General features: G+C 35.6%; 1 protein-coding gene across 1 annotated transcript in view; it reads right to left on the reverse strand.

The window, feature by feature from the left end:
* Positions 1-614: 614 nt before the first annotated feature.
* The window catches only part of RNF217 (ring finger protein 217), a 139745-nt gene continuing 122767 nt past the window's right edge, over positions 615-17592 (reverse strand). Inside the window, exons 4-6 of the mRNA XM_066373319.1 lie at positions 16823-17024; positions 11578-11649; positions 615-10257 (exon numbers count right to left, since the gene is read on the reverse strand). Coding sequence (XP_066229416.1) covers positions 10184-10257; positions 11578-11649; positions 16823-17024 — 348 coding nt within the window. The 3' untranslated portion in view covers positions 615-10183. The remainder of the gene's footprint in view (positions 10258-11577; positions 11650-16822; positions 17025-17592) is intronic.

Genomic DNA, 17592 nt, shown 5'->3' on the forward strand with positions numbered 1-17592 from the left:
GCGTGTCATATCACTTGTTACGGCTAGCAGTGACAAATATGGAACTGGACATTGACCATCTCATTAGCCAAAAGCAGGCCCATAGTTTCCATTGAAATACTGGTCAGTTTGTTGATTTAAATTTACTTGTTCTTTATTTTAAATATTGTATTTGTCCCCGTTTTGTTTTTTTACTTTAAAATAAGATATATGCAGTGTGCATAGGGATTTGTTCATAGTTTTTTTTTTATAGTCTGGCCCTCCAACAGTCTTGAGGGACAGTGAACTGGCCCCCTGTGTAAAAAGTTTGGGGACCCCGGTCTAGGGAGCAACTGCCACCCTACGCCACACTCTTACTTCTACAACATTTGCTTCTTTATCACACCCCACATATGATGTTCAGACTCATCTTCACTGTCATGTGCACTTTCCTCAGTCACGACTCAGCAACCCAACACGATCCACCTTCCAAAAAAGCACAACCATGAATTTCTGTTCATTTCTGCTTCCCCGTTCTCAGAATCTAGTGTGCAGAAATAACTTCACTCTTTCCAAATTTATTTATGTGGCACTGTGAAATTTTACCTTTTAATCTCTTTAAATTCCAAATCTATAGGAAAGAAAGGACAAGAGTCTTCTCTTTTAAAAACTTTTATTAGGCATTACTAAATGATGCTGCACGGTGTACTGCACACAGCACGGGAGTACACAGCACTCCACAAGCATTCGTACAACAGTTCAGACAGTGACAATCAAAACACTTGATTCCCGTTACATTTTTCATCCAAGTAGAGTGAGTGTTGTTATATTCTTCCATGAGATCCGATCTCATAATTAAGATTACTCTTCCATTGTAAAAGAACTAACCAAAAACAATAAAAAAAAAGAAAGCCCAACCACAACAAAAGGCATAGGGACATTTGAAAGTCCAAAATTAGACTCCAAACTATCACAAGGTATTCATTTTGAAAGGCTTGCCCCTAAAATTTGTGTGATCTGACACTGGGTTCTTTTACTGCCAGCAGCAAGTGAGATTGCATTTGCTAAGAAGGAGCAGTACACTGACACGTATCCACTGAAAATTCTTGAGGTAATAGATTTTTCAATGTCAATGGTTAAAAAAAAAATCAATTTCCAGGTCCTGTCCAGCAGGACATACCTGTTGGCTGGAAGATTATTATTTTTTTTTGTCAAATATTTATACATATGTGCATATATAGCCTGTGTCTTTGTCTTTTCTAAGCACATGAATTATTTTAATTATTCATCATACATTCATCACGAAAAGTTGAATGATATACTACGGTACATAAAGAATACAACAAAACTAGTTTTTTTTTTTTTGTTTTTTTTTTGTATAAAGCTAATACAAAGGCATGACTAAGAAGAGCAAAGTAATATATTGTACAAAATGTCTTCATGTCCATACAGCCCACTGTGAATGAACAACTACATGTAAATACTACACTCCGTGGTTTTCAGCATCTGTGTGGAAATGAATGACAGATAACACTTTGCCAAAGACAAGTTGTATAGAACTGGTCAAATCTTTAAGTACCCTATAGTTACTTTTATTTGCAATGCTCTTTGCAAAGTAAGTCAGTCCTAATAAGAGCTATAGATAAAGGCTGATAGCCATTCCAACTCCTGTGTTAAACAATAATCATCATTCTCTTTTGTGGTTTAAAAATACATTTCAACTATAATGGCTTCAATTTATGGTGTTTAATATTCTTTTATACTTTAGCTTAAAAACGAACAATGAATTAAAGAAACATACATTGGCTAACCTGCTGTTTTAGAGATAATACAGTGGATTAAGATAGCAAATGCAGTCTATATACATCCTAAAGATACACTGTCTCATCAGGACTTTAAATAGAAGGACCAAGGAACCTCACAAAAAATATATGGCTCTTTAGATAAGAAATAAAGTCAAGTGAAAAAAATAAGGCACCAATAACATATATAAATGTTATATACTCTCATCACACAAAGCACCGTATGAAAGATTAAGGGAACTATACATTAGTGCTATTGGAAAATGGTAACAAACCCAGTTTCCCTAGCTTTCATTCACCAATTTCTAACTTTCTTTTCAGTAATAAATGTATAAACACTATAATGGGGAGAAAGTACATAAAATTATCTATTACGTTAAAAGTACAATTCATGGAACCAACAACAGCATAAAATATTCATTTGGCAAGAAGAAGTTGATTACTCTAATAATGTAAAAAATTAAGGTCTTAAACACTTTTTATTTTCCAACATATTTATCTCAACAGAATTTTTTCTTTCCCTTTCCAATGTTCTTTCAGGAATTTCCATGATATTAATATCATCTTTTTATTTCTACCCGCCTCTTTCTTAAAATATATTCATAATGGTTTCCTCCACATAGTTTTATGAATATTTAAATGAACAGTTTGACATTTTCCAACATCATTGAAAGAGTAAAACAAATCTCTTTTCAACGAGGCTAATTTTTGACATAAAAATATAACATTATTTGGGAAATGACTACAAATTTTACACAAAATGGAAACTGTGCAATAGAAAAAAATGATGGACAAAATCTGGTACAAACTAGTAATGAGTATCATTCATCTTACAACTGAAAAATTCTCATTTGCTATTACTCATGGAAATTCAATTAAAATGGGATATATTCTGATAATTAGGATGACAATTTTACCTTAGAATGGCAATTTCTGAATATACAGTAATATATTAAACATCCAAACATTTTTTTTAGTAATTTACACTCAGAAAAAAGAGAATGTGAATAATTTAATTGTCCCACAGTTTTGCAGTAGGTATACATACATATAAATATATCTGTTTAATGAATGTCTTATAGTCAATTTTGTTTAAAATAGAAATAAAACAACAGGTGGGCATCTTAATAAATAATGTGTTAACATAACTTAATATTTTAATGCTGTTTTTGCTTTCCTTCTACATAAAATTATTTCTATGATAATTCAAAATTTATTAAAGTTAATTGCTTTCATGAGCAACAAGATTGTCAATTAATTTTCATATTAAAAATCTGTAACAGATTGTCCTTGTCAAAGTAAATGGATTTATATATCTATATCTATATAGATATGATATATCAATTACTGTGCCAGGTTTCATATGAATTATAAGGTTGGTTTATTTTTTCAATACTATCTACAGAATTTTAATTACAATGAAAATGATAAAATACCAAAAGTAAACTGTTTCCATATGGAACTTTTAAAAAAAATGGGCCTTAGAAAAAGGGTTTGTAGTCAGCTGATAGAAAATTATATACTGTATCTAGAATTTTCTTTATAAAGGAACACAAAACAATATTTATATCAAATAGTAGGTAGTATTTACTTGAAAAGAACAGTGAAAGTATATTTGGACACTGAGGATATAATATGTTCATGAAAAAAGTGTTGTTTGTAAGAATCACTAGATTTTTGAGACTATTTCCCCATTTGGGGCATGAGGTGACCACTGAACAACCTTGTAGGGAACCGATGACAGATGGCACAGCTTGCTGGCTCTAAGGAAGGATATGAAATGACACTATTTTTACTATTTGTGGGGCCCTTTAATACCTGTCTGACTTGATCTTGAATTTTCCCACATCATGTACTAAACTGATACTAATTATAGCTTGAGTGTGGCTCATAGCTAAATCATATCAATGAAAAAGCCGAACATTTGCAAATGACAAATGGTTTCTCTAGAAAAAGAGTAAAATAAGAGTCAGTGTGATCTACTTTAGATTATCAAAAATTCCAATTATGAATCCTTGTTTTATATACAAATACTACACTATATAAATGCAGCCCCAAGTCTAAGCTATAGAATGTTTTACAAAAACAAAGACGATAAACAACACATTTGGCCATTTTGGGTGAATCATGAATGACTTGATGTCAGGTTGGATGAATGTCCACATGCACTTTCTGTTCAACTAATATGCAAACACAATACTGATTTGACAATATTCACGAAGCAATTTCTGAAACTTGGCTGTAGAATATTTTAGGCTCTATGATGAAACTGACATCTTCTCATTCATTTTACTTCTTGTAGGACTGGGCAATGTTCTCCAACTCTGTCCCAGGTACTCCTGATATATTTCAATTTACAGATAAAATAAGCCAAGGTAAATAGTTCATTACCATTGCCAAATTATGGAAGCCTTTCAGAGTTTGAATTTCATTTCATTAGAATCAAAGGAGTTAAGGTGAAAAAGAATTTATCCTACATTTGGCCAAGATAAGAAGGGGACTGCAGAAGGAGAAAACAAGACAACCAGCAAGTCTATAAGAAAATAGGAACTTGATGTTCAAGTGTGAGAATTCATCCCTTCACAAGCAGGGAAGAAAGTCCTTTATTAATAATCATGGAAGAGAGTAACTAAAATGTGGGATAGACCTGAAAAAATATTTCCTATGGTATTAAGTCTGTATGCAGAATTAAAGACACCTAATGACATTTCTTCTATAAGCTAGAAGGAAGTGGGGGGAAAAAGTGTGGCAATATTTTGTGTGTTTTTTAAAAAACAATAATTTATTGTCTTTTATGTCCATTTTGTTACTCTCAACAAGGTCACTTCTTTAGCCAAAAGGAATATAGTTTGTCATAGGCATAATTACATGGTCTAAAATTGGCACTATGTGTGTGATATAGGAAGGCTTCTGCTGATGCTTTCAGTGCACAGGTACAAGTCTTACATTACTGTGACTCTCTGCTCCTTGGATTTGAATAGCACCAACTAAACCTCTAGCCTCACAACAGTGATATACAATAGAAGCCCCACACATTGTTAGCTATGAAATGAGTATCAGTTCTATCCTTAAACCACAGTTACAGAGGTTTCTCTTTTAAAGGTTTACATCATTGGTTTGCACCTAAAAGGTAACATTTCACAGTCTTAAAAGCTCCCCAGTTTCTGGGCCTCTGCCTTTGGTCAGATGATATTTCAACAATTCTGTAAAATTACTTCAGTTTTATCAAAGTAAAAATTGTGGTTATATATATTAAAAATGGATTTTAGAACTTATTTTCTGTAGAGGAAAATGTCATCATTATGTTATGAAGATTTCAAAAACCAATATTCTCAAATACAAAAATGCAGTTAAAACTTGCAGTAGCAATTGATATTTTTAACAGACATTCCAGCAAGGTTATTAGGTAACATTGATTAATTACTTGCTACGTTTGAGCTCTTGATACCAATTTCTAGGACTACTTGAACTTCAGAAATTTGGCTACAGTTTTTTCAGGCATATTTTACTTGCTTTAAACTTTCAGCTGCAGATTACGCCCCAAATTTAAACAAATGACACATATCTGATAAGACTCTTATTCTACTGCCTTCATCAAATATATGTAATCAGTTTCTTTAAATTCTGTCAAAGTACTTAAATGGCACAAGTCGTTTAAAGTGCATTAATGAATTTTAAGGCTATATTAATAATAGATATTAGCACAAAACAATAAAGCTGACCACATGAAAAATTAACTTTCAATAGCTGGGATAGATTTCAGCCACAAATCGGAAAGGATAAGCGTACCATCCGATGGGAAGACTCACATTAAAGTGTATATGCAGCTTACTTATAAAATTAAAATCTAAAATGGCTTTTGGCATGATTTTTTTCTTTTTTTTTACAATTTTGAAGTACTTAATAAAATATACCAATTAGTATTATTTAGGCCACTAACTTTTTAAAAAATAATTATGAATTTAACAGGCAGCACAAACGTCTAAGGTTAAAACCAGTTGCATTTGTCTAACAAGGGAGGGAGAAGCTGGACGGATGTCTTGGCAGGTGTACTCGAGTTTCATAGAGGTCAGGGAGGAATTCATAGAGGTCAGGGAGGAATGCCGAGGGCTGGCACATGCCAGAGAGAGTCCTCAGCCCCTCCTCCAGTCCCTCTTCTTGTCTTTAGTGAACAGGAGCTGCTAGAGTATCGGGGGGGGGGGTAGTGACAAATGAGGTTGGGGAGGGTCAGCAGGGACTAGAAGAGATTACAGTGGTTTGAGAGGATTTTAGGGGAGTGATGGACCATATTTTGGGTGGTAGGATTCAAAGATAAAGGCTCACCTGGGTCTCTGCGACTCAAGAAGTGGTGGGTGTTACAGAACAAGGAATCTCCCGAGAGGCACCTCTGAACCCTGACACCGCCACCGAGAAAGTACAGTGAAAGATATCAGGTTGACCTGATTGGTGTTTAATTATCTTTGATTGTTTTCCTGTCTGTTTTACCTTTAGGATACACCTACCAGAAAATTAAGGAGGTGGCAACAGAATGATGCTTGAACCAAAAGGTTTGACCCCAATCATTAACTCCTCATGCAGAGGATTTTAGGGAACTGTGGGGATTTATTGTAAAAGGAATGTTTCAGATTATTCCACAATTTATAATTATCTCCACAAACCACCAAACCTTACATCAATCTAATTTATTTTTCTATGGCTAATTGTGGTCATTCCTAATTGCCAACACACTGCTTCCTACTTTTCACAATGGCATAATTAAGTTCCTTTGTGCAGCAACATGCATGAACATGGATAGTGTTTACCAAAAAAAGTGACAAACATGATCAATTCGGTTATTTCTTTTAAATCCCTCAAGTTGTACAATCAGGCCATCCAAATATCAACGCATCTTTCTTGGATACCTTACAAATATCTCATTACATTTAACTTTTATTGTAATAAGATTAATTTTCCTTTACATGTTTTGGCAAGATATTTATTTGGCTAATTAAGCAGGAGTAAAATTATCCTGCAGAAGATGTTTTCTGTAAAAATTATGCACTTTCATATAAACTTTTATTCTCCAAGAAAAAGACCTCAAATATACTATCTCTTTGATCTCATTCACTGAAAATGCATTAAAATTTTATTTCAAATATCTTATAAAAACCAAATTTAAAAACTTATGAAATGCTACCACAAGATGACAACAATATATGTAAAGGGTCTTCACTGATGCTCTATATTAGAGAAGTAAAAACAATCTTGATGTCCATTCACTAGGGCGTTAATTAAATAAAACAGCTTCACAGTGGGATATGTAGCAATTTATCAAAGAATGAGGTCAATATATTTAAACTCTTATGGAAAGTTGTCTACCAATGTATAATTAAATAAAAAATAAACACAGGATAGTAAGAATGTTATTATTCTATTTGTGTAAGACTAATACACACACAGGCACATACACACACAAACACCTATCTGTATATTTGTAGAAAGTGTCTACAACCCCTAGAAAATAAGGGGGTGGTTAAGCAGAGAAATTTGTATTTTATAATTCTATATGGTTTGTTTTTGTAAAAAAATGTATATATTAAATTTAAAATAAAAACATATAAAATGATAAGCTTTGGACAGAAGGCTATTTCTATCTTTTTATCTATATATGCTTCTTTCTCTAAAGTAGTGTTTAGAATTCATCTCCAAAATTACTACAACTATTTTACACCTCCAATGTTCACCCTAACATAAATAATCTTTTTTAATTCCTTCTCTCTTTTTAAGATCTTGATGCCACAAATAATTATTTTCAGTCACCAACAAGGCCTAATCTATAACAGCTGTTAAAGAGAAAAATGCATACATTAATTAAAAAAAAATCTACGCCATAGAAAAAGAAAAATTCTGTGCAACACAGTCATGCTCGCTTACACACTGATGAAGCAGCCTTCACTGATAACAGATATACTTTGTAATTGGGAAGTTGGGACATTTCCAAATAATATAAAAATATTTCCCAAAGATAAGTTATTCAAAGAAAGAAATAAAAATCCCTGAGTAAGCCAAAGACAACAGATACCTAAGAAAATAGATTATCTAAGACCAGAGAGTATATTATTTAGCCAGTTGGTATATATGTATGTGGCATATGTATTCATATGCATCTATGATCTATGGAAATATTGCATATGTATACACATATATCATACATAAATATATGAATATATATATACACATATTTCTATGGACATATTACATATACATACATATCATACATAAACATATCCACTAGATTTAGAATTTTCATATTCATATATTGTCAAACTAACATCTAAGTCTGGGAAAGATAAAGTTACAAAAATTAAACACTGTATGACAGAATTACATAGATTTAGGATGAAAATTCTCATTCTCTCAGTTTTAATACTAGAGCATATAGACCAGATACTCAAATATTTGTTGAATGAATGGATGAATGGGTGGATGAATGGAAACACGATTTTCTGAAGATACAGCACATCACTTTTTCATGTATAACGTTTGCTTTAGTAATATGCCATTCCAGAACCATAAATGGCCTACTGTCCTCTAACTGGAAATAGTCTGGTCCAGGAGCTGTAGTATAACCATTCTGAGTATCATTCAGAGGAATGGAAATGGTCTGGCTTGTTCTCTATGCAAATAAACTTCATTAGCATGGACTTTTCAGGTCAAATAAAAATCATAACTGTTCTCATACCTTGGAGCCCAACACAAACTATCCATGTTCATGCATGTTTTATTACATAATTTATTTCAATTCACACAAGGTCGCTCTTAAATTAATGCTACATCTATGCAGATAGCTAATTTTAAGGATTTCGAAACAAGTGAAAACTTTATAGACTTCTTAGGCATCTTCCCTTCCCTTCTGCTGATGAATTTTTGTGATGAAAACAAAGGAACAACATAACTTAGTTACTATCCTTTTCTTATTTGTAAGAATCTTTCAGCTAAGTAAAACTTCCTGAAAATATTTCCTTCACTTTTCTTTGGTTTTCTTCTCCAAAAGCAATTTAGATTTGAGATAAACCGATAAACACAAAAGCTTTTATTCCCCCCAAATTACTCCTCCATAAAGGTAAGAAGATACCAACACATTATTATGCCTATGAGCAGTAAACATAAAAAAAAAGCCTTCAAAACTAGTATTTGTTTTAATGAGAAATGAGGACAAATTAAAGAGAGAGAATAAAAGAGGCAAGAGGGTGGGGCTGTAAATAACGCCACAGCATTACCTAAAGCAGAATTATCTGTAATTACAAGTTGTTTTAAAAATTAGCAGAATAGGGATTTGTTTAAAAGCATAAGCAGTTCTCTCTACAGCAAACTTGCTAAACTACTAATTTTGCCTACAGGATGTATTATTCATACAGTGAAAGCATTAGGCCAAAATATAAAAAATCTGAAAAGGCGGAAAGTTCAGGTCTTGAGAATTTCCTAAAATCAATCAGTTTTGTCAGTTTATAAGGTTTGATAATCCTTGGGGTGACAAGGCACACACTCCTGTGTGTGCATGAGTGTGTGTGTGTGTGTGTGTGTGTGTGTGTGTGTGTGAGACAAAGAGCAAGAAATAGAAAGGGTCAATATCAAAAGTGCCTGTTGTCTATATTGACTTTAATTCAGTACATCCCCAAATTATGCCCACAAAAGAACCATCATCTTTAAATATATGTAAGAAAATGTGGAAAAATAGTGTAGAAGCATGGAATTTGACAAGGACAAGGTCACTGGGCTGAGTTTTAATACAGTTATTTATACACCCACACATTCTACCTCTACACACATATACACTTCAGTAACTCATGGATTGTTTCATTAATTTAGTTTCATTAGTTCCCTTTTGGGCGCTGATGCTTTTTTTTTTTTTTTTTTAAACAATGATATCATCTGAAGAATGAAGGAATTAGACTGCTTGGGCCACAATGAAAACAGAGGCATACGGTGAACCTTCATCTTCTGAAAAGTGGCCTTGCTTTGTTGGTACAGGTGGGACTTCAGCTGTTCACACTGAGTCTCCCAAGATGGGCTGGAGGAAGGTTCAGGTACAAAGACAGTCCAAGCAGCTCTCGGGAGAGGCATGCTCAGACATTTCTGAGGAAAATTGATTCTTATTTCAAATATTTTCTTCCAAGACCCATTACAAAGTTCAGAATGATAACACAGATGTTTATAGTGTATGAAAGTGACCATTTTTAAAAAGCAGCAATCAGTAGAAGGAAAGGACAGGATACCATGTTGGAAGGACACCAGAGCTGGAGACATAACGGCTCGCGGAGAGCCACGGAACACGAGACGGCAGAAGGTTCCTCGCGGCGCACTGCAGGCCGCGACTCTCAGCGGCTGTGCTGCTCTGTCCAGCTCCCACCCAGACCAGCCTAGTCAGGTGCAATCACTGCACTTCACCAATGCATACCTGTCCGTGATCGTTTTCTCTGTTTTTTACAAAGGCAATAGATAGGAAACACAAATAAACCTGGGTGTCAAAAACAAAAACAAAAAAAGATTAAATTCATTAGGACAAGAGGCATTTAGGCTTCTACAGTTGAAAAATTTTCCATTTTGCAAAACGATTTACAGATAATTATTGAGCAATTCATGCGAATGAATAGAAGGCAGGCACCTGTGCTACAAAATGTATTTATCTCCACAAATTTCATTCGTTATTATTTTCCTTTAGCTCGCTCCCCTTTTAACAACCTCAGGGATACCAGTTTGCATATGGAATAATGGTTTCTATCAAAATTTCAAACCTTAGGTGTAAGTCTTCTCTACTATCTCTAGTTAGACCATTTGACACTATGATATTCACACTTCAGTTTCAGGCAGAATAACATACTACTTAACAACATGGGCTGGGGAACGAACGGCAGGTTTCATTCCCAGTTATGACTGGCGCAGGAAGCCTTAATTTCCTCAACTGTAAAATGCAGATAATAACAGTATTTACTACATAAAGTCCGACTCATTGTAATAACTTAAATGTCAGTTACTTTATGATTCTACCTGTCCTACACATGTCCATGACTTGCTAAAATGCAAAGTTATTTTATTTAGAAAATAATTCCATCCAATATGTGAAACAGTCATCAGAGATGCCTTTGACAATAGCAATTAGTTTAATACTCTCTGAAGCGATGATTCGTCAAGTGTGGTCTCTGGACCAGCAGCATCAGCACCACTTGAGAAGTTTTTACCACTCGCTACCCGTAGACCCTGCCCCCACACGGAACCAGGAACTGTGTGGAGGGATCAGCAACCTGCGCTTTAAACAGCCCCCCAGGTTACTGTGAAGCACAGCGGAGCCTGAGAAACCACTGCTTTGAAATACAGATTTTCATATATTTGCATCACCAATCCCTGATACGATTTCTATTTCCAGTGCGTAAGTATATGTTGGGTATTGTTCTTATCACATCAGTGGTGCCTTTTCCTACCCAGGGCGCTCTTTCACTAGAACAAACCAAACACCCAAGGGTGGACCAGAGCCTCTTTTCTTTGATACTACAATCTGAGCTCAGAATGGGAAAATCTAGGTTCTAGTCCACTGAACTCTGTCAGTAAAATTCTAGTTGTGTTAATACCGGTATTCAAAGGTGGTAAGTGTCACACAGACAACATCGTATATGAAATAGGAGCCTCTGCATCTGTAGGTCAGTGCTGACGGCCTAGCTAAAGCAGCACGGAACAGTTTTCATGTCCACTTTGTCACAGACTCACGTTATTACACTTACACTCATACTCTCTCTATGGCACTCAGAGAATTCTAATCTCGGGTAGGTTAAGTGTTTCTTACCGATTACAACTGCTATGGCCCCTAGTGCTAATCCCAGGACCAGGATTAGAGGTGCAACAAGTAATTTTCCAGCTGGAAAACAAAAGGCAAAATTACTTAAAGAGTCTTAAAATGAATTCACTCAACAATTTCATCAATTTTTTGTAATACCACAGCTCTGTATGTTATTTTTTTAAGGATGGCTGATTATTACAATTAAGGCAATATTTCTCTAAGGAAATACATCAGGTGTAGAACAAATAATGTACAGTTAGTAACTCCACTGAAGTCCTGGGCACATTAGTCAAGCACCTCATGAACCATTTATCCTTCATGAACCATTTATCCTGTATAAGCGAAAACTTCCAGAGCCACTGGCTCACTTGATTCTACCAGGACTTTCCATCCTTTTGCTTTTCCCTTAGACCTCTTCGGTTTTACATTTTCAAGACTCTGAAAGATTAAGAAAGGAGTGACACACTCGGAGTTGTGTCTAGCAAATGTAATTAGCTCAAAAAATGGAAAGCTGATAGGTGCTATAGAGAGGATTTCTGTTCAAGCCCACATCTGAAAAGCGATTAATTTACTTCCTGGGTCCAAAGAAAATGTTAATATGAATACCTAATTAGCAACTACAGATGAGATGTTTCAGTACTATTGTTAGAGGAAACTACCAATAAACATACAATATATTGAAAGTTATTTAAGTGAATCATTTTTTAACAAATTTAAAAAGGAAGCACTCTATAATAAGGGCTAAGGCTAAAGGCCGATAAGGATGCCAAATGGCATCAAGTGGCCTTTTTTTTCCATAAATAAATAATTGAGCACTGATTATAATAAACTCTAGTGATATGCAAACACAGCACTGAGCTCACAATTGGAATCCCATTAACTTGGCACAAAAAAAAGGCAATAGCACACACACACAAAGCCTAATACAACTATTATCTGGTTAATATCTTGTCATTATTAGTAATCTTGATCTTAAGGCATGTGACAGCAGTGTAGCCGAAGACACCAAACACAAGAGATGCGGAAGGAATGGAGGGATTTGCAATAGAATCATATAGCTGTTTAAGAATAGCCTGACCAGGTGGTGAAACAATAGATAGAGTGTTGACCTGGGATGCTGAGGACCCAAGTTTGAAACCCCAAGGTCACTGGCTTGAGTGTAGGCTTACCAGCTTAAGTTCAGGGTCGTCAGCTTGAGTGTGGGATCATAGACATGACCTCATAGTCGCTGGCTTGAGCCCAAGGTCTCTGGTTCGAGCAAGGGGTCACTGGCTCAGCTGGAGCCCCCCACCCTACCCCAGTCAAGGCTCATATGAGAAAATGATCAGGGAACTGAAGTGCCACAACCACAAGTTGATGCTTCTCATCTCAATTCCCTTCCTGTCTGTTGCTGTCTGTCTGTTTGTCTCTCTCTCTTGCTAAAAATAAATAAGCAATGCTATTCTACATATGAATGACAGTCATTTGGAATAATCAATTACATAAAAAAACAAAAAAGGAACTTAATGGAGACAGAAAAAAAATGGCAATATTCTTAAAAAATGGTCTTTGGAATCATTTGGAACTATGACCACACAGATGGGGAACATTGTTTTTAACACTTAATTTAAAAAGATTACCATTCAATTGACACACTGTCCAACCCCATATTTAACTTATACTTTTCGACAATGACAAAATCTATTAAGGAATAGTAAATCTCATTGAACAAATACATTTTGTACATTCTTAAAGCTATGCTTAACTATTTAGAATATAATGGCTTTTATTTTTAAAGAATGTATTTTTTTCTGTACATGTAGCTCAGTAAGCTTGTCCTTTTTAAAATAATTATTAGTATATTTTCATAATAGCAATGAAACATGGCTGCAAGGTAATAGCACTGATATATTTACCAAACATTACAGAACTCCAAGACTCAGACATGTGCTTTCTCTGGAAAGTAATAAACTTATTCCAATTATGCAATCAGTGTTGAATACATGCTTAAGTCTACTTTTAAAACTGTTTTGAGGGATTAAGCATACACTCTTTTATTGCTAGATCACTAACAAGTCTTTTAAAATACCATCCTTAATAGTTAAAATAATACGTTCTCATATCAATTTATCATATCTTTTTTATTCTTATACTTAATTTCTTTCTCTTTTCTTTCTATTTTAAGTTATACTTGCAAATAAACCATTGTTGATTTATCTAGATAAAACATATTAAAGTGACATTCATGTTACTTTAATTTCTTTGCAAAAGAATTGCACAAAATTTCCAATTCATTTAGTAGAATATAAAAGTCCAGCATTCTGCCCTGGCCGGTTGGCTCAGAGGTAGAGCATTGGCCTGGCATGCGGGGGGACCCAGGTTCGATTCCCGGCCAGGGCACATAGGAGAAGCGCCCATTTGCTTCTCCACCCCCCCTCCTTCCTCTCTGTCTCTCTCTTCCCCTCCCGCAGCCAAGGCTCCATTGGAGCAAAGATGGCCCGGGCGCTGAGGATGGCTCCTTGGCCTCTGCCCCAGGCGCTAGAGTGGCTCTGGTTGCGGCAGAGCGACGCCCCGGAGGGGCAGAGCATTGCCCCCTGGTGGGCAGAGTGTCGCCCCTGGTGGGCGTGCAGGGTGGATCCCAGTCAGGTGCATGCGGGAGTCTGTCTGACTGTCTCTCCCCGTTTCCAGCTTCAGAAAAATACAAAAAAAAAAAAAAGTCCAGCATTCTGTATTAACTTGACAAAATATTTGTTAATCAACAGACCAAAAAATAAACACATTTTGCCCTGGCCAGTTGTCTCAGTGGTAGAACATTGGCCTGGTGTGTGAATGTCCTGGGTTTGATTCCTGGTCAGGGCACACAGGAGAAGCACCCATCTGTTTCTCTATCCCTGACCCTTCTTTTCTCTCTCTCTCTTTCTCTCTCTCTCTTTCCCTCCTGCAGCCATGGCTCGACTGGTTCCAGTGAGTTGGCCTTGAGTGCTGAGAATGGCTCCATGGCCTCTGCCTCAGGCCTAAGAAGAGCTCAGTTGCTGAGCAATGGAGCAAGGGCCCCAGATGGGCAGAGTATCACCCTCTAGTGGGTTTGCTGGGTGGGAATGTGGTTAAATAACTCAACTCTTGTATGACTGTGAAGAGGATTCTTGTGAATGGAAGGAAACATCTTGTCACAAAATGGCAGTGTTGTAGAAAAGAAAAGAACAACACAGAAAATTTAGAATTTTGTGTTTTTAGGTTGTTCTCAGTATGTATAGACTTACAAATAGGTTATAGCTCAAAATTTAATTTGCTATTAGTTTTCCCATGGTATTACTCTTATAAAATAGGTATTAGATTCTTTGGCTATCTCTCCCAAGTCAATTTAACTAATAAGTAAACATTGGTTATATGATTATAGTATATCTTTATTATATGAGGCTTAAGTGTCTGTTTGTCGCTGATAGCTTATTGGTTGCTTGCGTAACTATACTAGCCAATGGGGTGAAGTTGCCATGGCTGAATGCAAATTGAGCGGTTCAGGGGGAAGGTGAACATTTGTTTGCATTGGCAATCATCTGTTTTACATAAAAACTACGTCTTAACGTAATTTCTTTTAAGAATGCCTCCTAGAAAATACAGCACTGAAGAGGAGAGAAAAGGAGCTAAAGCTGCACAAAAACGGCTTTCTCGACAAAAAGAAACCACTGAGCAGAGAAAGACAAGGCTTGCTTCAGTCGCAGAGCAAATGCGTCTTTCTCGGCAAAATGAGACTGATGAGCATAGAGAAACAAGGCTTGCCTCAGATGCAAGACAAAAAAGCCTGTCTCAACAAAATGAGTCCCTTGAACAAAGGCAGAAGAGAAATGCAAAAAAACGACAGAGTAATGCTGACTGAAACTTTAAGCAATTAAGCAAGTAGAAGGGGAAAACCCCGTGGAGCACTAAGCAAAGGGGCATCCTCGCCACCTGCCCTAGGTAATTCAGTTTGAATTAGCAGACAACTTTGCACAAATCATTTTAATTACAATTTATAATATCTAGAACAGCGGTCATTTTGTATGACCGCTGGGCTTTCTAGTACAGTTATAAGCAAATAAAACAATCATTGAAAATTATTAAAACAAATTGAATATTGTTGGCTATGGAAAATTAAGTTTACATTTCACTAAAGATATTTTTATAGAGATCATACAAGATTTTAGACAATGATGGTACTGGTCTCCACAAGTTAAAATGAGTTTTAAAATACATGTTCTCTCTTTTACCTGATAGAAATATATCATCAGCACCAGCTTTGTCTGATTAACCATCATTAGATTCTGGAGAGGGGAGTAGTTTACAATAGCAATGATTGAGGGCTACAGGGGGCTATAAAAAGATTTTTAAGATGTAAGTAAGCAAAAGGAGGTAACAAAGGGGAAATGTGGAAGATGTTAAAAGTATTGCGCATACACAGGCCAAACTACCACAGAAAGACATATAATAGAGTTCCTTGTGATGAAAAGAGAGGAAGAAATCCCACAGTGGGTACATTCCAGAGAGGAGTACACTGTTATTGAAAAAAACGACTATTAGGTCTGAGGAACACTGCTTCACACAAGGTGGTGGCATTTGGCCAGAGCAGGAATCTGTGTTTATGTTTGCATATTTGTGTATGATGTTGTGTGTTGTTGAGGATGAGGAGGGAGGGAGAAGCTCAATTCAGAAAAACACTGCGCTTGGATATCTAATCTTGGACTTGTATACAATGAAGGTATTTGATACTCATTACATTAACTGTTAGCTATTAATATTAACATTTATGTAACAGAAAACATATACAATGACTTATCAACTATATAGATACTATGGAACTCCATTACAGGGCTTTGAAACATACAGATATTATTTACTGTATAGCACAGCCTCCATGAATGAAGAGAATGTATGTGTAAGATTTGCTGCTGGGTAATGTCAATATGAAAATAAATGTGACATTGTTCGTCTCAACAAGTGCTTTACAATAGGGTTTCAGAAATTCAAAAGACTAATTACTTCACATATCTGCAGTGTAATTAATAATTTTTTTTAAACAAAATCTGCTTACTTATATAACTAAGCAATCCTGCTAACAAACATAAATTTTTAAGTTTAAACTCAAAGGGAGAGAGAAAATCTTCCTCCTGTTTGGGGCAAAGGCCCCAGTTAGAATACCTGGCAGGTGGTCAGCATTATCATGGCGATTACATTTCTAAGTTCTAGTATCATTGATTACTTCTAGGGAAGATTCCTGTAAGTCATGTTCGATACTCACCACAGACCGACCCTCGCACTAATCTCCTTAGATGAGGTCTCTCTGGGAGGTAGCGGTATTTGCATCCAAATATACTGAGGTTTGATGTGTGGTCTCCAAAGAAACGGAGCTGGCGGTATCTCTCTCCACATCGGTAACAAAAATTAGTGTTACATTGTGAACAGGTCATATGGTCACATCCTTCAGTTCTCTGGATGTGGATCTGTATCAGCAAAAAGGGAAAGGAAAGGAAAGGCTATTAACATTTTAAACAAGTAAATCTGGCAAATGTTACGGAACACAAGTTTCTCCAATATAAAAGCCCTACCTACAAAGCCTTCCTGAGGCTGTCAATTTGCTTGTAATCACATCCTCCAAGATTGTATCAGTGTCAAATACTTCATGTTTGCAAAGCTCAGTAACATTTCCAGTTCTCATGCTGGTGGTTGATTACGACTAATATATAAACTAACACATCCTAAAGAAAACTCACATATCTTTCTAGACATATACCTAACTCAATGGTTAGGAGGCATTTTAAAGGTCTTGGAAGTAGATTTTGTTTATGATCAGCAAGAACAAAATGACTTGGGGAAAAGGAGATAAAGAGTATTCCTTAAAAGCAAGGATTATGTAAAACTTTTTCTGAATAAACATCAAGGAACAGAAGGCTCTTTCTGTGGAAGGAAATGATAGCAGCTATAAATGTCCTCACAATACCATTTTAGTTTCCAATTCTAATATAAATATTATCTGTAAAAACATTTATATAACTGTTTGTATAATTCGAT

The sequence above is a fragment of the Saccopteryx leptura genome, chromosome 3, assembly GCF_036850995.1.
Source record: "Saccopteryx leptura isolate mSacLep1 chromosome 3, mSacLep1_pri_phased_curated, whole genome shotgun sequence".
NCBI lineage: Eukaryota > Metazoa > Chordata > Mammalia > Chiroptera > Emballonuridae > Saccopteryx > Saccopteryx leptura.